This window comes from Heloderma suspectum, chromosome 5 (genome assembly GCF_057233095.1).
Source record: "Heloderma suspectum isolate Gila_16-S chromosome 5, 16-S_ref, whole genome shotgun sequence".
Lineage (NCBI taxonomy): Eukaryota > Metazoa > Chordata > Lepidosauria > Squamata > Helodermatidae > Heloderma > Heloderma suspectum.
Window position 1 is genome coordinate 4,648,711 of NC_139462.1, and position 24,954 is coordinate 4,673,664.

Below are 24,954 nucleotides of genomic sequence, written 5' to 3' on the forward strand. Positions count from 1 at the left end.
GCCCACCCATCCCTCTAGGACAGTTTCTCCTACACCTACACCGACATGCAGGGCTTCATAGACCTACCTCAAGATGCTGGGGGCAGAACCTGGGACCTTTTGCATGCATAGCATGGGCCCCATCGCTGAGCTTGGCCCTTCTTCTTGTGTCTGAAGCATACTAGGCTCATATCCGCAGCGGAGAGGTGAAACACTAACATGCCCTCTTCAAACTTTTCAAGACATCAGAGTGTCTTGGCTACATAGGTACCAAGCCTCGTTTTTCTGTCTGATCTGGAAGTACCTTATAAATTCTGATATATTCTGACCAAGTTGCTGAAACTCGGGTACACATGTGGTGGTATTATCATGAAAGCATTCTGGGTTCAACTGGGTTGATCTTTAAGATCACAGTGGAAAATAGGGAGGAGGCAGGTAATACGCTGGGGTATTAGTGGTGCCCAGAAACTAATGCAAACAATGGAACAGTGGTGGTGTCACACACCCTGTCGCCCTCAAGAGACGGGCCACCCTATTTCGAACTTCCAGGAATATGCTGAATAAAATTACAGTGATTTGGGAGCAGATGGATCCAATGGGCATCCACACTGCAAAACTAGGATGTATTGTGGAAGTTCATGGAATGAGACTATGACGCATCTCCCCCGGGACATGCATACCGCGTGTGCAAGAACGGACCAGTGTTCCAACCTGCATGGCCAGGGCCTCACTTAGAACCACAGGTGGCGTAGTGTAGCCCTGTGAACTGGCTGTTTCTCCCAAAGCAGGAACTGGATGGCAATGGCAAGACTTGAGCCGGACCAGTTTCATCGTGCCAACTCCATTTCGGATCCTTAGCCCCCCATAACATTACTCTGAGGAAAGAGCTGTTCCAAATTCGCAGGTTGTGTTCCTACTCTTTTGCCACCAGGTGTCGCCCACAGCAGTTTTCAAGATGGGGCTGTCTGAATTCCGAAGCAGTGGTTTCCAAAGCAGCAGTGGTTTCCAAACCCTCTTCAGATGGAAGAGCCTGGCTTCGGGATGATGCAGTATGATGTCTGTTAAATGAAGTGGGGGAAGGTTCCCCTGCAATATCGTCGGCCTTTGCACTTCACCCTTCCCTAGAGGTTTGGCAAAGGAACAACCACCCTGTCCCAACCTAGTCTTGCAGGGTAGGATCCTGCACTTCTATTTGGTGGCAGAGAAGTGATATTCTCAATTTTTAAAAAAAGGCTCCTTCCTGCTGAGCTGGGCAGGACAGAAAAGACTAGATGGAGAGAAAGATGCAGAGATGGGTTCTCCTTGAGCACTGACCGGCTATGCAAGGCACTGGAGCTCTCCTTTCCCCAGGTCCACATGATTACTGCCGGAATGCCCTAATTAGCCTGCCTTCAGTTTCCAGTCTTTTATCCAAAACCCCGGGATCTGCTCACTTGCTACATTTTAAAAAGATGAGTCTTAGAGTGTGCCCTGGATGCAAGCACAGTTTGCAAGATTCTAGGCCCCTCACTTGTGGGACACAGCACATACGGATTAAGACCTCTTGAGGAAGCTTTGCTTCAGTTTCTTGTTTATTCTGTGAAATCTGCTATGTTTGGCAGAGAATCAGAGAACTAGTGCAGGCAAAGTCATTTCAACAAGTGTGAGTACCTGCAGAAGTCAAAACTGCAGCACTGGTTTGTTAAAGGTGGCGAGGGGATGTGGTAAAGACGAGTCTGAAGTTATGCTGCTGGTGGTGTTGGTGATGGTGGTGGAGAGGCTGTGGTGATGGCAGCATAGCTGAAGGGTGCTCCTCAAGATGCTGCTGACGGACTGAGTAGAGATGGCTGCGATGGAGTAAGTGGCAGTGGCAGTGGAGATCGTGATGGTTGACGTGACAAAGGTAACAATGGAGATTAAGGCAGCCTTCCCCAATCTGGGACCTGGCTGGGGATTATGGGAGTTGTAGTTCAACAAATCTGGAAGAAACCAGGCTGGGGAAGGCTGGATTAAGGTGTGGGTGGAGAAAGACCCTGTCACTATTAGTGATCACATTTATTAGTGACGACAATGTTGATGGAATGGTTGGTTATGGTGGGCACTGGTGCAGATGGAGTTGAATGTGTACAGATGATGGCACTGCTGGAGGTGATATTATATACAGTTTTGGAGCATAAAGTGTTGATGGAGCATGGGGTGGCCATGGCATTGGATTTGACCCCTGTGACATTGGTTGAGGAGTAAACATATTACTTTACATGAGTGCCTACATTTTAGGCCCTAACAGCTGATTGAAGGGGCGATCCAGTGCATCCTGTGTGTACCCCCCCCTTGATCTGCATGCACAGCTCTGTATGCATGGGAGAGGAGCTATGCTGAGGGAACTCCATGCTCAGCACAGCATGTGTGGGGGCGGGGGAGGGGAGGAAGTGAAGGATTGGGTCATCGCCTTCATTTTTTATCAGCCACTGCCAAATTTCAAATAATGAAATCTGAATGCTCAAAATCCAAACCGGAACCTGAGATTTTGAATGAGATAACATTTTCATGTGGAAAATGGGATTCATGGAAGGGAAAAATGAGGGGTCCTTTGGGGACAGGATCAACTCCATTCCTGGAGTGACAAGCTTGAGCAGATTGTCTGTCCCCCTCATCCTGCCCCGCTGGGCGCATCCCCTGGTTGCTCCAGCTCCCACTGGGGATTTCTTCCCAAGGTTCACAAGACGCTTGTGGTGGTGTGTCCATGTGGGGCCTCTTTGGAGGAAGTTTCAGCCTTTCTGTAGAAGAGGCAGAATCGTCCAGATGGAGGCGATTCTGGGTTCTGCTCATTCAGCTGTGGAAAGATCCAAGTAACCTAGTCAGATATAGAACGGTGGGGATCCAGGGAGGCTGACATTGATTTCTGGTTCCCAGTTCCTTATCTGACACAGCTGCTTGGATAAGGAACTGAGGTCTGCATGAACCAGGAACCAACTTCAGCCTTGTTGAGATCCATGAGGATCAGAGGAGCAAGCAAGCAATACTCTTCCATGGAAAAATCCCTCACATTATCCATTTGCCCATGATCAGTTTATTTTCACTAGTGTGTTGAGAGTGATTGCTTATTCAGTCATTAAAGGCTCCTATGAGGTTAAAGCACCCACCTATAGAGGTGGCTGCTGCATCCCTGTATGAAGCCCTGTTCTGGCCTTGCTGGAATTGGATAATTCTGCCCTCCCTCTTTATTGGATGACACTGGAGCACTCCGAGACAGAGATGCAGTAGGATGAGAATGGCCCAGAGGCTGCTTGTTTGCATCATCATGAGTCACTGCTTTTGGCTCACCTCCAGCCAGAACAGTGACTCACACAGAAGTACAGAGGTAAAAGTAAACCTGCAACCATGTGTAACGATGATGTGCTTCTAACTTTAATTCGGAGAGGGAAAACTGGGACTGGGAAATGTTGGCCTTAGTTGTCCAGTCAACACCTCTTTGGCAATTACATAATTAGGTTTTTCACCAGACAGCTTCTCCACAGGCTTTCGAAGAGAGAAGACCACCCTAGTGGGAGCTATACTTTTGGGAGAGGAGATGGCTGCCTCCTCCGTGTACAGAGGGGCAGGAGCAAGCCTCTCTCACTGCAGCCGTCATGCTGGGACTTGACCCAATACAGCTTCTGCAGAAAATAGCTAAGCAAAGGCTACCTATGTGCAAGGGGCTGCCTTACACTGAGACCAGTATCGTCTCCTCTGACTGTCCATTGTTCTCCATGGTCTCAAGCAGAAGGGGTCTTTCCCAGCCCCACTGCCCTCTGGGGTTCTCCTAACTGAAGCTGTGGGAGTCCTGGGACTGAATCCGGGACCTTTGGCAGGAAAGACATGCACCCTACCCCTGTACTGGGGCCTCTTGCCCTTCCCACCTAGGGCACTTCATGACCTTCATTTTTTCCAGCAATCGTAGTCCCTTTGCGGGTGTCTAGCATGCTGAAACAACACCATGGAACCACCATGTTCTGAGTTCTGCATACCTGGGATAACCTTGACCAGCCCTGGGATGAGCTGCTCTTCCGCTTCCAGACACATTGTGTGGGCTGCTAGCCAATGCTGACATTCTTTTGTCAGACTTCAGTTGTGCTGGCGAACATCCACACTGATCACAGCTAGCAAACATACTAGCGAGACTGGCATGGAGGAGGAACAGCAGCCATCACACACCACCCATTTCAGCTGCACCAATCCTCTCCCTTGCATAAAAGGCACTCCCTGATTCACTTCTGGCTTTGGTGCTCCCATTGAGTCTGCTTTCACAAGAGCTCCTTACATTGTCTTTCAAATGTCCCACAATGCAACTTGTGGCCCTCCAGATGTCTAGCCTACAACTCCCAATATCCCTCACCATTAGCTATGCTGGCTAGGACTAATGGGAACTGGAGGCCAAAACATCTGGAGGGCCACAAGTTGCCCTCCTCTTTGTTGCAGTATGGAGAGATTAATCCAGTCCTAAGGCAGAAGAAATCGCCTACTGAGAGCTTATATCATGCATGCCCAATCCCAACCCCAGGGACTCGGGTGGAGACAGACAATCGTTTAAAGACAGTTGGAACAAAGCGTGCTTGGCGTGTAGAAGACCCAGTTTCCATCCCCAGCATTTCCAAAGACTCCTGCCTGAAACCCTGGGGAGCTGCTGCCAGTCCTAGACAATACTGAGCTGAGCTGATGGGCCAATGGCCTGACCAGCAAAACTCGAGAAGAAAGGGTCTTGAGTGTACACATCAAGAACAGCAACTGCTCTTTCCAGCTGCCTTCAACGCTCTTAAAAATATTGATTGTCTGCTTTCAGCCTTGATGGTTTTCCACCAGGAAAGCTCTCACTTTGTCACATGGTTCTCCAGGAGCAAACCCTACTGCATTGACAAGAATTTCACAACAGCTGGGAGTTTGACCTGGGCTGTGTCTTCTTTATTGTCCACCTCCTCTGATTCTGCCGTCTTGCTTTTCAGCTGCTCCCATCTTTTCTGCTCTTTGTTCATCCTGGAAAATGTAAAGGAGGTCAGTGGGATTGTATCTCTGGGTATGACTATGCTACAAACATATACTAGTTTTATGCCTGCTAGAACATAAGAAGAACCCTGAAGCAGGATCAGACCAAAGGCCTCTCCAGTCCAGCATCCTGTTTCCCACAGTGGCCAACCAGTTGCTCCAATGAGAAGCCCCAAAACAGGACATGAGGACAACAGGGCTGAGAGAGGATCAACACCCCTGCCCTACATGGGCCACTCAGGCTGGCTGCAATGAAGAAAGATTCACAGATTCCTTCCCAATCTGCCGGTTGAATTGCCAATGGGATTACCAGACTGAGTTCCTCATCACACCAAAGGCCAAGCCAAAAAGAACAGCTGCACAAGCCAAGGCAATGAATATTCCAGCCAGGATCTTGAACAAGTGGAGGTCGGACAGTGCTGCAGGCAAACACAGTGGGAGACACAACAATCACTTTTAGGGCCTTCGAAGAACACACTGGGAATAAACCACTAAGAATGCAATCCTGTGCATGTTTAGACAGAAAAATGGCCTGTAACTCCTAGCATTCCCCAGCCAGCACAGCTGGCTGGGGAATGCTGGGAGCTGTAGGCCTTTTTTCTGTCTAAACATGCATAGGGCTGCGTCCTAAACCTTCCTCCACCACGCTGTCAGTGTCGCCCCCATGGGTTCTACTCACTCCCCATGCTGAAGTCGATGACGCTGGCTGTGTTGCCAAACCGGTTGCCCGCCTGGCACATGTACCGCCCAGAATCCTCTGCCTGGATGTCTCGGATCTCCAGCCTCAGGCTATTGTAGGAGGGAAACATGACGAAGCGCTGACCAGCTGCTGAGTGGGAACTGTTGCTGTCTGCCATGAGCTGTCCTCCTTTGTACAAGGTCAGCCTGGAGCGAGGGTGGCTATCAACTTTGCAGGAAATGATGCCCACCTTTCCATTTTGATTGTCCAGGTAGGTGCTTACAGAGAGACTTGTGGGTGCATCTGCATGAAAAGAACATCAGAACTGCCATCCTGCATCAGACTGAGGGGAATAAGCTAGCCTACTGGTGACCGGTCAATAGAGGCACAGGGATTGGAAGGCCATGGAAAGGCCATGGAAGCCCTGCTGAGAAGAGGCATTTTGCCCCCCCTCCTGACTTTCGGGAGCCCATCCAGGCTTCCTCTGGCTTCCAGACCTTTGGTAGAAACCGCTCAAAGGCTCTCAGTTCCTCTCTGCAGTCACGAGGACTCTGAACTTGTTCTTTGAAAAAGAGGTAAAAAGCCAAGATTTGTTTCATCACTCAGATGGAGGAAATAAATTTGCAGACACTTAGCACACTCTGGGCATTAAGAAAATGCTCAATCTAATAGTGCATAAAGATAAGAAATATACTGTTTTTGGTTTTTTTTTAAATGTAGGCAAGAACTCTACCAGAGCAAAGAGATTCTTATAGTGCCAGCCACACTACTGGTAAAAACTCAGGGGCAAATTACATGTTATGCACGTGTGTGTATGATGGAGCCCCCCCCCCCCTTTGAAAAAAAGGCTACACAACTTTGGCTTTTTGAGCAGAGAAGAGACAGTTTTTGGTTTCTTAAAGTCTTTCCCCACTTGCCATTTTTCTGTCCCAAATGCACCCCTCCCCTCCCACTGGTTTCCCCCCTGAGGTGCTTCCTTCCAGACAAGGCTTTTCTTGTGTGATCGCTCTGCCCCGTTCATGGAATTGTTCAGGGGCGAAGGGTTGCCATCTTCAATTTGCATCTCTCCCGTGTTTTCCCGCCACTTCTTCCTTCTTTTTTTCTTACCAGAAAAAAGCCCATTGAGGAAGGAATGACGGATTAGCTGCACAATGCCTTTTGACGGCTAGGGGCACTAGGAGCCCTCCGCCTGGAAGCACCCTTGGAGAGCTGAGCAATGTGAGCTTACTGCACGTTGGCTCCTGGGAGAGGACAATGTGGAGTAGAGAAGCCAAGGATTACGTATCCCCCCCGTCCTGCTTCTCTGCTTGATGCAGGTGAACAGAGTGAAGAGGAGGGACTTGGGCTCCATTCATTTGTACAGAAAGAGGGATGTGGCTGCAACTGGGGAGAAACAGGAGTTGGGGGAGGGCAATTGCCCTGCACCCCAGACAGTGTTGGCCCAAGGATCTGGGGACGGAAGAATTGTCCCTACATTTCAGCATCATCATTGGGCCCGATCCATGGAGGCAGGCGGCTCCTATGTCAGTGGGGTGGTGAATCTGCTCCGGCTTTCATTCAGAACCAGTCAGAACTCTCAAGGAGCTCCCCAAGGTGCCCCACACCTGCCCCACTGACATTGGAGCCACCCGCCTCCACTGGGCCTGCTGGTCCAGAGCTCTGGGAGTCTGCTACCCCAGGCGATTGCTTGGTTTGCCCATCGGGCTGAGCTGCCCCACAGCGGTATAGTGGGGCCTTTCCAAACGATCTCTACGGTCCCAACCACACTCACAGAGCACGTTCACGTTGACCAAGGCAGATGTCACGCTCCCCGTCCTGCCTGCTGCCTGGCAATAGTATGAGCCAGTGTCCACCCTCGTCACACCACCCAGGATGAGCGACTGGTCAGGGCTGGTCCGGAACCATCTGCTGTTCTTGTACCAGGTGTAGTTCCTTCCCCCCGCCGCCCAGCTGGCAACCACACAGGTCAGGTTGGCAGTGGCTCCTTCCTGGATATCTGGAGAGGGGTCAATTGTGACCCTTGCACCTGATGTGGAAAAGGCCAAGAAAGAAATCAACATTATTTCCCTGCCTTTGGGGCCATTTATTTATGTGCTTGCACACTTCTATGCATTTCTATGCAGCTGATGCTCTGTGGGTGGTACTAAATGATGGCCTTCTTGTGGGCATCCCATAGGCATCCGGTTGGCTACTATGTAAGCAGATGCTGGATGAGAGAGGCCAGGGGCATTGGGCATCTTTCAGCCGGAGGGCCAAATTTGATTTTGGAGAAGATCTTGGGGGCTGCATTCCAGTGGCGGGTGGGCCCAAAAGCAAAAGGGGTGGGGCCAAATATACCAGCATATCTTAGCTTCAAGCACTCCCTCATTCATTCATTCATTCATTCATTTCATTTCATTTATATCCCGCCTTTTTCTCTCCTTAAGGAACCCAAGATGGCGTACATAATCCTCCTCCTTTCCATTTTATCCTCACAACAACAACCCTGTGAGGTAGGTTAGGCTGAGAGTCTTGTGACTGGCCCAAAGTCACCCAGTGAGCTTCCATGGCCGAGTGGGGACCAGAACCCGGATCTCCCGACTCCCAGTCCAACACTCTAGCCACTACACCACACTGGCTCTCTGTCGGCAACTCGGCCTCCAAAGGGACATTTCAGCCTTTTAGAATGGGGAAAAAACTGCACCAAAGCTGGGAAACCACCAAATGACTGGTGGTTGGGGGGATGGGGGTGGGGCCACCTGGGGCCAGGGGGTGGGCGGTGGCCATCTGGGGAACCCTGGAAACCCAGATTTGGCCCCCAGGCTCAAGGCCCCCATCCCTAAGTGGAGAGATGGTGAAAATTCGTAAAGACATGTGCGGTGTGGGGAAAACGGATAGAAGAGGTGGTAGGGGAAAGGGGGGAGGCGGCCTGGCCTTCTGGGGGCCTGGAGGGCTGGGTTGGGGCCAGACAGGCCTTTGGTCTGATTCAGAGCATGGCTCTTCTTCTGTTATTCTGCAGTCCTATTCAGGTGAACTGCTTGCATGTTCTATCAAGGCGTAAGTGGGGAGTGAGGCTGTGCTGATGAGCCCCCCGCCCCCCACATCACGCATTCCAGCCAGCCTGGCTTCCTGCTGTCCATGCGTACAGCGCTGCTGTCTGCAGGAAGGGAGCCTTCCCGCGTACAGCTGTGCATGCAAAGGCTCCCTCCCTGTGGATGTCCATGGTGTACATGCAGAGGCCAGGGGCGGGGCTAGTCAGAGTGTACAATGTGGGGGGAGCGGGTGCACTAGTTGATGCAGCCCTGCTCCCCACTCATGCACTGCCAGAATGCATGAATTGTTTGCTCCCCACTCATGCACTGCCAGAATGCATGAATTGTTTGCCTGAGTAGGGCTAAACTTCTGCTTAGTCTAGACAGCTGTCTGCCTTCTTTAATTGCCCCCATTTTCCCTTTCATTTTTCACTATAAAAACAAATGAAAATTAATCAGGGCCCATCAGCCAGGATGGACAAGGGCCTAGTTTCAGACGTGGTTCACTGTGATGGCATATGAGGCTGGGACAATGAAAAGCCTGTGGCTAGGCACGTGCAGAGTGCCTTTCCCTCACACACCAGGGATTAGAAGCCAGGGCCTCCCAGGCCAAGGAAAGCGGCCACAGGTCAGCGGTAGCGCACATGCTTTGTGTGCAGAAGGTCACTGGTTCAATTTTTGGCATCTCTAGCTAAAAAGGCTGAGGACCAAGAAGGGCATTGCCCAGGGAACCTCGAAAGCTGCTGTCAGTTAGAGGAGACGGTGCTGGACATGAAGGGCTGATTCCCTCGCCCAGGTAAGGAAAGGTTCCTCTTGTGCAAGTACCGGGTCATTACGGACCCCTAGAGGGACGCCGCTTGCGCTGGCGTTTTCATGGCAGACTACAGCGGGGTGGTTTGCCATTGCCTTCCCCAGTCGTGACTACCTTTCCCCAAGCATGCTGGGCACTCATTTTACCAACCTCGGAAGGATGGAGGGCCGAGTCGACCTGAGCCGGCTACCCGAGACCCAGCTTCCGCTGGGATCGAACTCAGGTCGTGGGGAGAGTTTCGGTTGCAATACTGCCGCCTACCACTCTGCGCCACACGAGGCCCAGGTAAAGGCAGCCCCAAATCCTCCAGGCAGGTGTGCTCCCTTCCCACTCCCAGCTCACTTTAGAAACTAAGCACTTAGAAACAAAGTGTCCTTTTAAGCAGGGTTCCAATCAGCAACATCAAGGCATTCCTTTAAAGCAGGGATGCGGAACCTCTGGCCTGTGGGTCTCATCTGGCACGTTCAGCCCATGGGGCCTCCTTGGCTTCCTTCAGGTGATGTGGGGGGCTTGGCCTCCACACTCTGACCTGTGGAGGAATCCCCCCTGGAGGAATCCCTGCTGTGATCTCCAAACTGAGATTGGAGATAACAGTGAGGATGGGGCGGGGGGAAGCCACTCTTCCCAGCACCAGCAGAGTCCTATCACATGGTGTACGCCGCCCCCGTGGGGACAAGATGTGCCACGGAAAGTTGGGGACTTGGAAGGTGCTGGGTGGAGCAACTGCACTGTCTGAGTCCCTTTCTCCATGCTTGGAGAACCACAGAACCCTGTGCCTCTCTCAGCACGGAGACAGGCAACATGGGCAGCAGCAGGGTGATGATATCAGTGGCCGTGGTTGCGGCCACGCTCACTGACGTCATTCGGCCCGCAGAAGGCCTAGTGGAGGGCAATTTGGACCTACCCCAGCCTCCAACTGGTTGAGCGTGGTGTAGCACTATCAGGTATTCATGTATTTGTTTATTACACTTCTATACCACCCACTAGCTGAAGCTCCCTGGGTGGTCTGAAGGGAGCACTTCTGCACACATGTGTCTGCTCTTTTGGGAGGATGCGGTTCACTGTGCATCTCATGCTGTATAAGGCGAGGAGAAGAGGAGTGGGACTCAGAAGGAAGCTTCACAACGGGGCAAGATGGGGAGGCGGGGTCCCCTTCTGGAAATTCACCTACAGCTGTTGCCAGCTGCCCCCAACCTGGTGCCCTCCAGATGTGTTGAACTACAACTTGGCTGGCAGGGGGACACTGGGAGTTTTAATCCAACACACCTGGAGAGCCCCTGTTTGGGGAGGCTAGCCTATGTGCGCGTGCATGAATGCGGAAAGAGAGGAGGATGGAGGAGAACCACTCACTCTCCACGCTGAAGTGCACGGAGGCTGCCGAGTTCCCGTAAGTGTTGTTAGCTAAGCAGTGGTACTGCCCTTCATCCTCCAGGAGAACCTCCTGGATTTCCAACTTCAGGGAGTTACGGGCTGAGTGGATGGTGAGCCGCTGGGTGGGCAAATTCCTGGAACCCCTGCTGGAAGCCACAATCACGCTCCCCCTATATAGGGCTAAATCTGAGGGTGGGTGGCTCTCAACGGTGCACTGTACGATGGCCTGGCTGCCGGACTGCGTCTCCAGGAAGGAGGTCAGGAAGGGCTTCTTTGGAGCATCTGTGAGGAAGACACGGTCAGTCACACGTCACTATGGAAGGAGATTTTTCTGCACAAGAGGGGCAGCAGGGGGCAGCTATGGAGGAGGCAAACTAGGATACTACACCCAAGGGATGTAGTGTCTGGCACCTATTGCAAAGCTTAGACTGCTTTGTGGGGCGGGGTGGAGTTTCTAGTCCTCAGGATCTGCCTTGCAGGCTGCATGCAATCATACCTAAGAACAGAAAAAACATGTTTTTTTCACCATGGAGATTGCCTCGGTTCCCTCTACCATCAACTTGGAATCCATAATGGAACAGATCAGCCATTAGAATGCTGATTATTGTCAGTTGTGCCTGTCTCCATACCTAAAGTAGGCTGTTATTCTTTTAAAAAATTACTTAATATTAATCAAAACATTTTCAAGATTTTTACAATAGAAGAATTGTAATTATACCGTTGGTGAGCACTGCATATACAGATATCTATGAAGTTCATTCTTCATGTAGTTGTTATTAAAAACAACAGTCACGTTTTTATAAGTTGAAAAGCTACTCTGGAAGTAGTGGAGGGAGGTAGACTCATGATATCACAAGCACTAGTGCCAACCTTGTCCAAAAAAAAAAAAAAAAAATCTGCTTTCCCCTGAACTGAACCCTGGAAGAAATGGTTTGTTTAAACCAGGGGTGGGCAACTTCCAGGGATCCAGGGGCTGCATCCCCCCGCTCAGAGTCCACTCACCTGCCTCCTTCCCCCGTTGCTGCCGAATTTGCTGCCCAAATTGCTGCCATGGTGGTGGCAAAAAAATGACAATTTTGCTTGAAATAGAGGTGTGCAGGAAGCATACACCTTGTTTGGAAGCAGAATTTTGCTTCCTGGAGGAGGAGGCGTGAGGGGGGAGTGGGGGCCCGAAAAAGGCTATGGGGGCATGTGGCCCTGGGCTGCGTGTTGCCTACCCCCAGTTTAAACAGATTCCAAAGCCAGTGGAGGCTGGTAGCTCTGATTCTGGTGGGGATGTGGCTCAATTCTGGGTTTCAGTCAGAACCAGCCAGAACTCTAAAGGCGCTTCCACTGAGTAGACTGCCGGAGTAGCCCCACCACTCAAGTAACACTTCATCTGCACCACACACCCCCCAGCCAAAGAGGAGATTCTTCCTATAAACCCGAAGGCACTCACAGAGCACATGCAGGTTGACAGGCGGAGATGTCCTGATTCTGCTCTCATGATGAGCTTGGCAGGAGTACGAGCCCCCGTCACTGGTGGCCACAGCCTGGAGCAGAAGGGAGCTGGCGGAGCCCTCTGACAGCCACTGGGAGTTCTTGTACCAAGTATAAGCAGCAGTGTCTGGAGAGCTGGTGTCTTCGCAGATGAGGGAGACACGGTCCCCTTCACGCACCTCCGGGCCCGGCTTGATCACAAGCCTTGTAGCTACAAGAAGGGCAAGAATGACGGAGCTCAAACGGAATGAAGCCAACAGCTCCAGGAAACAATCAGGTCAAGATGACAACCCCCCCCCCTTCCTGCAGATTCAGTAGCCCAAACCTCCCCAACTTGAGCCCTCCCGATGTGGTGGGACTGCAGCTCCCCTGTCTCCAGCTACAAGGATCTCGGACACCTGGATTTGGAGAGACCCCTGTCTGCAACCTTGGAGGGCCACTGATCTCCTTGAGCCAAGGATCTGACTTAGCACAAAACAGGCCCCTATCATGTTCCTGGACAAGCTCAGTCAACCCAATGGCCCTGAGTCTCCTGCCTCCACTCCCCACGCGGTCACAGGCCTCGGGACAAGAAAAAAAGCCACTCCCTTAGCCCTACCACCTTTTGGCCTGGGGGGGGGGGTGGAGGAGAAGGAGGCCCAGAGGGAAGGGCATGCCTCAGCCACTCCTGAGGCCTTTGCTGTCCTTTTGGCTTGGGGAGGAGGAGTCCTGCAAAGCAGAACCTTCTCTGGAGCAAGCGGCGGGGGATGTCTCCCAATGCCGTTCTCCAAGATCTTCACACAGTGCACAAACAAGGGTAAGGGGGGGGGATATAATGCAAAACCTTTCCCTGGCATCCTCCACTCCCTCCTCAGGATAGGATCTCTTGATGCCGAGGTGGAGGAAGGCCTCGGCTCCGTGATGGTGGCAATGGAGTGTTTCTGGGACCCTCTTGCTGATCATGGCCCTTGGCATGCCAGGGATCCACTGGGGAAAGGGGGACATGCTGGCCCCTGCTCATATTGCACATTTTATCTGGCCAGCTAAATTGTTTTTTTCAGTGTACACCTAAAAATGTCATGTGTGAATGAGGTGAACACATGTTTTGAACCATGTATTGTATAGGGAGACCAGCCTTCCCCTACCTAGTGCCCTCCAGATGTGTTGGACTGCAACTTCCATCATTCCCAGCCAGCATGGCCATTGGCCATGCTGGCTGGGAATGATGGAAGTTGCAGTCCAACACATCTGGAGGGCACCAGGTAGGGGAAGGCTGAGGTACATTGATCAGAGTGTGGCAGGATTACTCCTGCATCATGTGCACAATGACCTGTCTTTTCTGCTTGTTGACCAGCCTTCAGTGAGGAAGGGGCTGGCAGGAGCTGCACCCCCAAATCCCCACGGAGATGGATGAGTGGCAACATGGGACACGAATGCCATGCGCTGTGCCCCGTCACTCACTCTCCACTCTGAAGTCTAAGGAGGCGCTCGCCTCGCCAATGCCGTTGTTCGCCACGCACTCGTACACGCCTTCATCGTCCAGGCCAATATCTTTGATCTCGAGTCTCAAGGAGTTTGGAGAGGAAGCAGCACTCGGCTTTGGGTCTGGCCCCCGCCTGATTTGGAAGGCGCTGGCTGCGAGGACTTCACTGGCTCGGCGGAGCAGCAGTGCCGACGGGGGGTTACTGTCGACGGTGCACACGATACTGGCCAGCTGGCCTCTCTGAGTCTCCAAGAATGACTTCACCTGGGCATTCCTGGGTGGATCTTCCAGGGAGGAAAAAGAAGAGGAAAATCAGCACAAGCCTTGAGCTGGAGCTATGCTGCAGAACATGCACAGAACACTTAAGCTTCTTTTCAAATCAAAGCTCCCGCTTCACTTTTTGCTCTCATGCTTTCCCTCGTGAGCTTCGCAGAAGCATCTGGCTGTCCTCTGTTGGAAACTGGAATGCGGGCTAGCTGGGTGTTTTGTCTGATCTGGCACTGCTCTTCTTACGTTCTTACATGCTTATACCTTCACACATGCATGCTTAGCATTCCATGGCAGTGTCAAGCCTGTGTGAATCATGCCTTTTGGAGCAACGCCACAGAGCTTTCCTAGCATCTCCTCCCAACACGACCCTTTCCAATGGAGGGCTCCAAGGCATCGCTGGATGTTTTTCACTTCAGTACATAGTGGTGGAGTGGTGTTTCAGCTAGTAGTCCAGAAAGGTGGCTCATCAGTGGGAACTAATGAGCAGGTGGTGGTTTCTGAACAGGTGGGGGGATTCGCATGTTTAATGTTATAAGTGGGGACAGAAACAAAATGTTGTAGTGCAGAGTGCTCCTGTTCTGTGCTCCAGCCAGCCATCTAGGCCCCTCTCCAGGACACTCCATTTCATTTTCTGCCCCCCTCCCCAAACAGACACTCACATCCTGTGGCCACTGAACATGCTCAGCTTTCATTGAGATGCTTTATATTTGGGCATGCCCCTAAACTCGCTAAGACCTCCTTTGTTGTTCCTCAATAGTCCTGTTTTGGCTGTGAAGCTGTCATAACTCAGTGCCTGGCTTTGCTATTGGCATATATCAGGGCGGGCAACTTCAGGAGGTCCAGGGGAGGCATTTTCCACCCCACCCCCCACCGACTCCCTCCTTGGGTTGTGAGAAACCAGTTTTGGCCATTGTTGTGTTCTGTAATGGTTTGCTGTCGATTTCCAGCAGCAAATTAGCCATTTTTTGCCACTGCAGTACATTTCAGTGCCGGAAGCAGTGGCAGGGGGCTGCGGGGGCCACGTGCTGCTTGAAGGCCAAGCGTTTCCCACCCCTGGTAAATAAGGTACTTATTAACTCCCGCCTTTGGCTGCCTGCTTGCTTCCACTGCTGTTCTGTTTGTACATTTGTAAATACCGCAGATATTACAAAAGAGCCACAACTCTCTCTAGCAGCTCTCTTATCCGAAGGAAATGAAACATAGGGCGCGGCCTGGCCCTGAAATGTCTCATTGCTCGAGGAAGCGGGGAGTGTATAACAACCATTTCCAAATTCAGCCATCCCAGGACCTACAGAAGACGTTTAGAGTGCCCGAGGAAGAATTCCGGATCCTTTCCCAAGTCTTCACTGTGCAGTAGTAGGATCCGGCGTCGGCAACAGTGGCGTGAGGGAGTGCCACGGTCTCGGATGAGCCTTCCGCGTACCACGTGCCGTCCTTATACCAGGTGTAGTGTGGCTCGCCGGCAGCATCGCTGTCCACTGCACAGGTCAGGTTCACGGAGTTTCCTTCGAGGACGTCCGGAGGAGAAATCCAGATCTTTGCAGCTAAATCGATTGAACATGGGAAGCAGACAAACAGAGGTCTTTTATGGGCATATCTCGAAGGGAAGGCTTTTCTGAAGTGCTTCTGGATAGGCCCAGCAAATGCTGTATTCAGCTTAGTGAAGTTTAAGGGCATGATCCGGTGGGAATGTCTCTTGAGGAAACCCCACTAAAATGAATAGGGCTACTTCAAAAAAGCTTGTCGCAGGACGCAAACCACATTTCTATCAACAAGTGTTGTTCTGGTTAGAATCATTCCTGGCTTACGATTTATTTCAACGTTTCCCAGCCTGGTGCCCTCCAGATGTGTGTTGGATGAAAGCTCTTTATTTATTCAGAGTTAACAAGGAACTTTCAAAGGATGAAAACCAGCGCTGCAACTGAAAAGGCCCGATTGCTTTTCACATACATACATACTTACAGGAAAGTGCACTATACATGGGGGAGCACTATAAGAACAAGCAATATGCACCGAAGGACCGAGGGCACCACCGGTCTGTTCCCCGGGGGGCTCCAACGTCTAAATCAGCCACGCCCAACCCGGCACCCTCCAGATATGTGGGACCACAGCGCCCAGCGGCCCCATCATTGGCCATGCTGGCTGGGGGTGATGGGAGTTGTAGTCCAACCCATCTGGAGGGTGCTGGGTTGGGGGATCCTGGTCCAAAGGCATTTTTCACAAGCCTTCCCTGCCACCAGTGGGAAGGGTTCTCACTTCCCTGCCTGCGCCACTAATGCCTTGCCGTGAATTCTAGCAGTGGAGACTTTTCCGGTCCCCTGAGCTCACCAACCTCCCTCACCCAGAAGCTGTAGAAAACCGCAGCCGGTCTCATACTCACTCTCTGCGGTGAACTTCATGGCGGAAGTCATGTTGCCATACATGTTAGTGGCAGAGCACGCATACTCCCCTTCATCCTCCATGACCACATCCCGTATCTCCACCCTCAAGCTGTTGTACGTGGTGGAGATCTTCACCCGCTGATTGTGTGCATTGCTGGAGCTGAGACTGGAAGCCAGGAGCTCACCCCCCTTGCGGATGGTTAGTTGGGACTCTGGCTCACTCTCAACGGTGCAGCGGATGATGGCCACTTGCTTGGCCTGTGTCTGAAGGAAGGAGGTCATCTGAGGTTTCCGAGGTGGGTCTGTGCGGGGAAGAGGGAGATGCCCGCACCAGGGTAACAATCAGGGACTCTCTCTTCCTGTAGTCAGAATTCTGATCACAGAATTCTGGGGATCACAAAGTTCAGTCATTAGTGTCCACGGGCTGACAACAGGAGTGATCTCCCTCTCTGGAGAAGCGGCTACTGTTTTGTGGAACGCCCCTGGGACAAAAAGAACTTCCACGTGAAAGAACGTGATCTTAGCTCCTCTTTTGTCCTGTTTAAGGCTGTCCTGCATTTTGGTGCCACCCAAATTTCTGAATTTCCTCCCATCCTCTCAATATCCAGGCTTTAATGTTCTGGTTCTTATGAGGGTCCATCAGCTTTAAGCTGAGTTAGGAATGCTCCTGCATCATGTGCACAATGACCTGTCTTTTCTGCTCGTTGACCTGCCTTCAGTGAGGAAGGGGCTGGCAGGAGCTTACAAGGTAAGCTTACAAGGTAAGCTTACCTTGCTTACAAGGTAGCAATACACAGGGAATTGTCCAAGGACTCTAATCTCTCCATGGGGGGGGGGTGCAGTTGCCCAAGGTGCGGTGCTGAGGGGGGCGCCAAGCTGAGCTCAGTGAGAAGGGATTTCAAAGCATGTTGTTCTGCATAACACTGAAGAATTTCTAACTTCTACACGTCTCCCAGGGAGGATGCCCACCGCGGGGATTGGCTAGGCAGGCTTATGATTGGGCCGGGCCAAATAGCCCCGAAAACAGGGTGGGGCAAAGCCCCAAAGGCACTCCTGGCCCAGGGTGCTATTTATCCCTTGGTGCAGCTGACTTCCCTTTGCTGTGCCTTTAACCAGAGCATTCCTTTCTGGAGCAGATAAATGAAGCCGTAGCACCACCTGCTGACAGGTAAAAGAACAGCCCCAGCTTGGACTTCAATGAACTTTGATGCTTCTTCATCAACCCAAATTCATTTTGCAACAAGCCTGCATTGTGATGGGTTAATGGCTTTCCTGGGGGTGGGGGGCTGCCCTCCTTTGCATCCGGTCACCTTATTCCATATGCTCTACAAGAGCCAAAGTGATGTAGCAGCTAGAGCATTGAACTCATACCAGAGAGACCTGAGTTCGAACCATCACTTGCCCATAAACTCACTGGTTGACCTTGGGCCAGTTACACATCTTCTCAGGCTACCTCACAGGGTTGATGTGAGTATAAAAAAAGGAATAACCTCATTGATGGAACCCTGAGCTCCTTGGAGGACACTTGGGATATAAATGTAAGAAATAAAGAAGGTCAGGGCCCCAATGAAGACCTGCAAGCCCACTCCTCTTTTATCACACAAGTATGTACTCCCTGCATGCCTCTGCTCTCTGCTATGGGATACTTCCCCTCAAACACAACAGCCCTTCTTCAGGGCTGTTTGTTTTAAGGCTGCAAGCCACTTTCAACATTTCAAAATGGAAAAGCAGGATGCTATGTGGAAATAAAGGAACAGACAAGGCCACAGAAGGGCTCATGTTCTAAAGCAATGAGTTTGAAATTGTAAGGAATTCCCCCCCCCCCCGGCTGGGGAATGCCGGGAGTTGTAGGATGTTGTTCAGCATAAACCCAGTGCCGCTTCGGTCTAATGATGTTTCCCTGCTCACGGTTCTAGGACACCTGCACACCCCAATGCTCTTCTTGCAAGGCCAATGCTGGCATTGTAGCCCAGTCTGCAGATCCTTGCGTGCACCTGCACATGAAAAATCACTGCATGCTCATCTATGGGACAGCTGACTGGTCTGGGGTTGGCTGGGGCGACAAGGCAGCACAAGCTGAGAAGGGGAGCCCAAATTCAAAACATTCGGGAAAGACTCTTCTGAAACAATGCTTCTGTTTCGCCTGCCAAACCCCACACCAGCAGGCCAATTCGCACGTGGGGATTTGTAACATGCACACAGAGCAGGGCTTCCTCACTGCTGCCCATATGCCAGAGCAGCCCTTGGATCCTGTGTGTGCGTGTGTGCGGACATGTGTACATGTCAGGGATTCAGACGAAATTCATCCAATTGACACTGAACCTAATTTCACACTTTCGAACCCCTATACGAAGAAAACTGTGGATGTCCTTCGAAATTCAGACTTTTTCAACTTCTGCAATGGAGTTCGCCAGTTAAAAAAATGCATGCAAAAATGCATATATTAGGGGAAATAACATTAAAAACATATATTAGGAAAAGTGCCTGCGAAAATGCGTATATTAGGCGGCAGTCTATACAAAAATGCATGTCTTGGGAGAAATGCACAAAAATGTTGATGAACTGTCATGCAAACTTAAAAAAAAAATCTCAGTGTTCGGGCAATCTGAACATAAGATTGGAAAAAAATGAGATAAACTGACAGATCCACCCATCCCTTGGCTCTGTGCAGGTGTGTGTGTGTGTATTGCTGTTGTCCCCAACACTAGGTAGTGTCACACAGGGGCCCAACACTGGGTCTGGAGGGCTAACGAACCTTTCCATGTAGGAAGGGTGAATAAGACAATGCAACAAGTGGGATGGGCTAACTGGTGATGATCAAGAAGATATGCAAGAATATCTGATGGTAAAATTTTATCTGTGCAGGCTAAAAACATATATTAAACAATAGAGGAAAGTACAATATTATTGCCCTGTAATGTCCTACGTTACCAGAAGTAACCAGTACAAGTAAAACCAAAACCATTTGGAAGTGGTTACTTCTGCTGTTGTAGGACCTTACAGTGCAATAATATTGTACTTTCCTCTATTGTTTAATATATGTTTTTAGCCTGCACAGATAAAATTATACCATCAGATGTTCTTGCATATCTTCTTGATCATCACCAGTTAGCCCATCCCATGTGTTGCATTGTCATGATGTTTAGGGTTGGAACACATTTCCTGTTTTGTTTGGAAGGGTGAATCAGTGCCAAATGCAAACACAACAGACCTGACCAGAGCACGTCTACTGCATGCGAAACATGGGAAGCTGCCGTGTGCGGACCAATGGCCCTTCATTCCTAGCATGGCCTGCTCTGACTGGCAGCAGTGGCTCTCCAGGGCCTGCTACCTGAATCATCTACCTGGAGGGGCCAGGGAGTAAACCTGGGATGTTCCGCACACAAAGCACGTGCTCCGACTGCTGCTGAGCTGCGGCCCCATCGCAACAAGATAACAGGGAGACTACTTCTGTTCAAAGGGACTGCTGCAAAAAGTACCACTTACAGTAGACAGTGATGCTGACAGACGGGGAGACACTTGTGCTGCTCTCATCCGGAGAGCGGGCCTTGCAGTGGTAGGACCCAGTATCTCTGCTGGTGATGCGTGGGAAAGTGAGGGTGCTGGTGTTGGTCTCTGGAATGGGTTTGCTGTTTTTATACCAGGAGAAGGTGGAGTCATCCACAGCACTCCCCATTACGTCACAGGTGAGGCTGGCCGCATCCCCTTCCAACAGTTCTGGGGATGGTGTGACCAGAATGCGGGCCACTGGAAACCGGAGGAAAGTGACATAAAAAAAAATTAAGGACATGCTTCAATAATGAATGCTCAGAGTGCAGTGGGCTGAGGGATGGCATGCTTGCATTTTAAAAATAGAACCTTGATGGAGAAGAATTGGAAAGTACTTGCCCTGCAAACTGCTATAAATAATATGTTAGTCATTTTCAATTACTAATGATTATTATAGTAATCAGGGCTGTGCGTATGCAAAACAGCTACATAATATAGTATTTTATACATATATTCAGCTCCCTAAGTATCTCAGCTTTCATTTTTGTTCTAAAAGCAACTTCCTAGTCCTCAAGGTTGCAAAAATATGCCTTGAGTGGCTGCTGAAATCTCAGAAGCCAAAATGGGTCACTGAATGAGTCAGGGGGATGGGAGTTGTCAATGGCCTATATAGCCTTTTCCCCTTCCTTCTCGTGACAAGCAGAGCCAGAATAAATTATATTAGATAATCTAGACATGCTGAATAAATCTTCTAAACTAAGAGAAACCCAAGCAAATTGGCTCCGTCCTGACAATAAAAGCCCACCCTTAAATGCAAACCGTTCTCCACTATTTAGAATTGCAGCTCTGCAAGATCCTCCCGGTGAAGGAGCTGTCAGGCACCCTCTTTGACTGCTTTTAGTCAGAGGCTGAACAGCTTTTTATTTGGTCAAGTTTATTTTATAGCTTGGCTGCTGTTCTAGACTCAATTATATTTTACGTGGTGCCTTTTGACTGCCATTGTTTTCCTTTAACTTTTGTTTTGATACCGATATCTGTTGCTGTGCTGTATTGTATATTTTTATGCTCTGGGTGATCTATGAGCAGAAAAATGGGGCATGAATAAATCACAATAACCATCCTGATCTACTGATTATTGGTTAAGTAAACTATTGGTGAGATGTTGTAAGTATCTGCTTCTTAATAAAAATAATAACCATCTGCTAAAACTGATAACCGAACAGGTTAATCTTTCCACACTTATAGATTATTTAGAGTTAGTATTTTTTTCTGGGGAGGGAAAGAACCACACCCGCATAATGTTTCATTCAAACAGGGTGGAGTATCAGATTATTACTTATTTATATAAAATATTTCTGTGCCATCTGTCATGTCAAATATATTCAGGTGGTGTACAGCAGTAGAACCATAATATAAATATGCAAATATACAATATAACTAAAACTTACTGAAACATAACCAGCGGGTATCAGAAAACAGACCAACAAGGGAACAGAAATCAAAATGACAGGCATCACGAATAGTATCCATTTTGTGCAAACAGATCACAAAGAGCAGAGATGGATGCGCATTTAAGATGGGGCTTTCATCTGGGTGGGAAATCTCTGTGAAAGCAGTGGTGTTGTGGAGCCAGGGCTGTCAAGGATGCCGCATCAGCGCCTTTTTATTAACAGGGACGGCCACCTGCCCACCCGCCAAGACTTCCCTGCTCCTTCTGAGCTTAGCTGCAATCCTCACAGAAGTACCTGGGGGGAAATGAATTTCCCCAGCAACAATATATCATGCAAAATATCGGGGGTGGCTTGGTCTTGAATGGCGATTAAGGCCCATTCGCTTTGCTTTGCTTAAGGGGAGTGTAATTGCGAACCTGCGAGCTCACCCCTCACTCAACATGTATTGGTGGCTGCGTGCGCGCACACACTCGCACTCACTTTGCACGTGGAAGTACAGCGACCTGGAGGAGGAGCCGCACGCGTTGGTGGCCGTGAGGTTGTAGCTGCCTTCGTCCTCCGGCACAATGTCTCTCATCTCCACCCGCAGGGCATTGTGGGCCGCTGCAATGCTGACCCTCCGGGGGGCTCTGCTGGGTTCTGAAGCACTGGAGGCCATGAGCTCCTCTCCTTTGTACAGAGCCAGCTTGGCTGGGGGATTGCTGTCCACGGAGCACCGGAAAATGGCCACCCTGCCCCTCTCGCTCTCCACGAAGATTGCCACCTGAGGATCCCCAGGGGGGTCTGAAACCAGAGCACACGCACACCCGTTGCTGTCGCATTGTGTCCTGTTGGTGCGTGCGTAGAACAAAAGGGAGACGTGTGCATCTGCTGCACGTGATAGCATACATACGTCTTTCCTGCGTGGAAGAGCTATCCTTGATTATCATGTCCAAAGTGGCCTTGAGAGCTTTCCCAGGCATTACGCGGGTGTGGCTTGGCCATGGAAAATGCACTCAAGAGGGAGCGACAGCTGATCCTGGCTCCCTCGCAAGGGCACTGATGCAATCCATGCACTCGCAGAAATGGTTTTATCTCCACATGTGGAGAAGAAACTCTGTTAAACACCGAAGTCTGGGAGGATGGGAGAATGCCTGAAATTGTTGCAGCCTGGGCCCAGGTAGATGTGGCCGGACTGGCGCAGCCATGTTGGCGATTCACAGGTGAGGTGTGCACCTCTTGTTTCAACATGAAGAGGTGTGCATGGGCAGAAGGAACTGAACCTTCCCCCAAGTTACTCCTCTGTGCTCCATTGACGCAGTCCCCCCCCCCGTCCCCCCCTCTTCCAGCTCAATTTTGGCATCAGGGCTGACTCTGAGGCAGGGCTGTGGAACCACCTTCAGCACTAGGGCCAAATTCCGTTTCAGAGAAGCTTAAAGCCCTTCCTGCCGAGAGAGGCATTCCAACCATTTTAGAATGGGGGGAAATGGCACAAGAGCCAGGGAACCACCCAACGATGGGGGGAGGGGCAGGGCCATCTGGGGACCTGCTGGGGGCTGGATTTGGCCCGTGAGCCTGAGTTCAGCAGCCTGCTCCAAGGGGAGGGTCCAGGACTCACTGACGGAGCACATCCTGAATGCTGTCAGTGCCTGGGTCCAGTCCTGGCGTCTCCACTTAAAAAGGGTGTGGCGGCAGGTGAAAGTCCCCTAGTCCATGCCTGAGGCTCTGGAGAGCCCCTGCCAGCCACACAAGGTGGCAGATATCAGGCAGCTCTCTGTGTACCAAGAGCAAAAGTTTCTGGGAAAGAGACCCTGCCCCCCATCCACACAAGCCCCCGGGCCACTCCTCCTCCTGGTTGCCCCAGCCCCTCAGCCCTTGCCTGCCAGTGTGCCCCTTTTGGGCCAGCGGCCAAGCCTGGTGGTCTCCCCAGGGATGAATTCACATCCCAAGCACAAGCCAGGGCCCAGCAGGAAGGCCCCTTGCACAGGGGGTGCCACAGTCCTGTCACTCTGGGCACAGCCAGCCCACACGGATGCCCACCGATGCACGTTGTCAGCGGTTGGTTTCAGGGGCTCCGGTTGCCAGTGGTCCCCTTGCTAGTGCATGGGACCCGGTAGATGCCCCATCATGCCAAACCCTGGGAGCTGGGCTGGGGGAAGGGCACCTGTGTCAATGGAGCATGGGGAGGAAAGGCATGGCGGCAGCGGTGGGGAGGAAGGTTCAGTGCCCCTCATTTGCATGGCTCTTTTGGTACAAAAAGGGTAGCCCACCCCCAGTTCCTAAGTGACAGACAGGTGAGCAACCAAACCGGGTGCCTCACCAGGTTCAGTTGGGCTCAGCATGCAGTTCGAGGGCCTTTGGCCTGCAGCATTCCTGGACCGAATTCTTGGCATATATCTAGGGCACACGCCATGAAATGAATGGGATTTGCTCAGGAGAACTTTCCTGCCAATTGTGCCCTGAGTTCTTCCAGTGACAGGGAGGCTACAGCTGCTTTCCCCAGCCTTCTGCCCTCCAGGTGTGTTGGACTGCAACTCCCATCATTCCCAATGGCCATGCTGGCTGGGGGCAATGGGAGTCGCAGTCCTACACAGCTGGAGGGCAATGGGGGGGGGTGGCACTGTCCCACAGAGTGACTGACCCCTCCTGACCCCTCCTGGTCATAGAGGAGCACTGAGTTTTGCCCTGCGGCAGCCACCTGTGCAGATATCTATGGTTTCTACTTGAGATATGTCTAGCAGGTCTATGTCATTTCATTTTATGGTTTCACATTTTGCTCTGTGAACCGCCCAGAGAGCTTCAGGTATCAAGCAGTATAAACATATTATAGACAAATAAGATATATGCCTATCAAATTATAGAAGCAATTTAAAAAACGAAAAACAAAGACTAGCTTCAGAGCACCGTTGTCGAAATGGAAAAGCCAGGGCCTCTTACACAGCACAGACAGGGCCACAGAGCTGGAGCTTCTGCTGGCTCTCTGATTCTCCACTCGGCAGTGATACATCCCGGCATCCCCACGGGCCACTCGCTGGAACTCCAGGGGATTCCCAAAGGCCTCGGAGAGAAGGATGCCATCCTTGTACCAGGTGTAGTTGGCCAGGGTTGAAGAATTGCTGTTCACTGCACAGGACAGACGGAGCGCCTCGCCTTCACGCACCTCTGAAGACGGTGTGATGATTATTTTTGCAGCTAAAGGAAGATCGGCCGAGGGACACACACACACACACACACACACACAAGGAAACACTTGTCAGAGAGGAAGGGGAACGATGGCAGAACAAAGAGCGTTTAACCCAGGGGTGTTGAACCTCTTTGAGTTCGAGGGCCCAATTCCATTTTGGGGGGAAGCTCTCTGGGGCTGCTTTCCAGGGGTGGGTGGGGACAAAGGCAAAAGAGGCGGGGTAAAAACACCCCAAACACCAGCCTATTGTATCTTCCTGCCAGTAACGGCGCCTTAAGGAGAGGCATGCCAACCTTTTAGGGTGGGGAAAAGCTGCGCAAAAGGTAGCGGGAAAGGGGAGGGGCCAGCGGAAGGGGGCAGGACTATGTGGGGAATGCTGGAGAGATGGACTGAGATCCCAGATTTGGCCT

General features: G+C 51.1%; 1 protein-coding gene across 1 annotated transcript in view; it reads right to left on the reverse strand.

The window, feature by feature from the left end:
- Window positions 1-1,527: 1,527 nt before the first annotated feature.
- The window catches only part of SIGLEC1 (sialic acid binding Ig like lectin 1), a 40,800-nt gene continuing 17,373 nt past the window's right edge, over window positions 1,528-24,954 (reverse strand). Inside the window, exons 9-21 of the mRNA XM_084860169.1 lie at window positions 24,298-24,552; window positions 21,862-22,164; window positions 19,928-20,188; window positions 16,441-16,743; window positions 15,353-15,604; window positions 13,769-14,074; window positions 12,288-12,539; window positions 10,829-11,131; window positions 7,428-7,682; window positions 5,657-5,959; window positions 5,288-5,396; window positions 4,881-4,968; window positions 1,528-2,791 (exon numbers count right to left, since the gene is read on the reverse strand). Coding sequence (XP_084716295.1) covers window positions 2,675-2,791; window positions 4,881-4,968; window positions 5,288-5,396; window positions 5,657-5,959; window positions 7,428-7,682; window positions 10,829-11,131; window positions 12,288-12,539; window positions 13,769-14,074; window positions 15,353-15,604; window positions 16,441-16,743; window positions 19,928-20,188; window positions 21,862-22,164; window positions 24,298-24,552 — 3,107 coding nt within the window. The 3' untranslated portion in view covers window positions 1,528-2,674. The remainder of the gene's footprint in view (window positions 2,792-4,880; window positions 4,969-5,287; window positions 5,397-5,656; window positions 5,960-7,427; window positions 7,683-10,828; window positions 11,132-12,287; window positions 12,540-13,768; window positions 14,075-15,352; window positions 15,605-16,440; window positions 16,744-19,927; window positions 20,189-21,861; window positions 22,165-24,297; window positions 24,553-24,954) is intronic.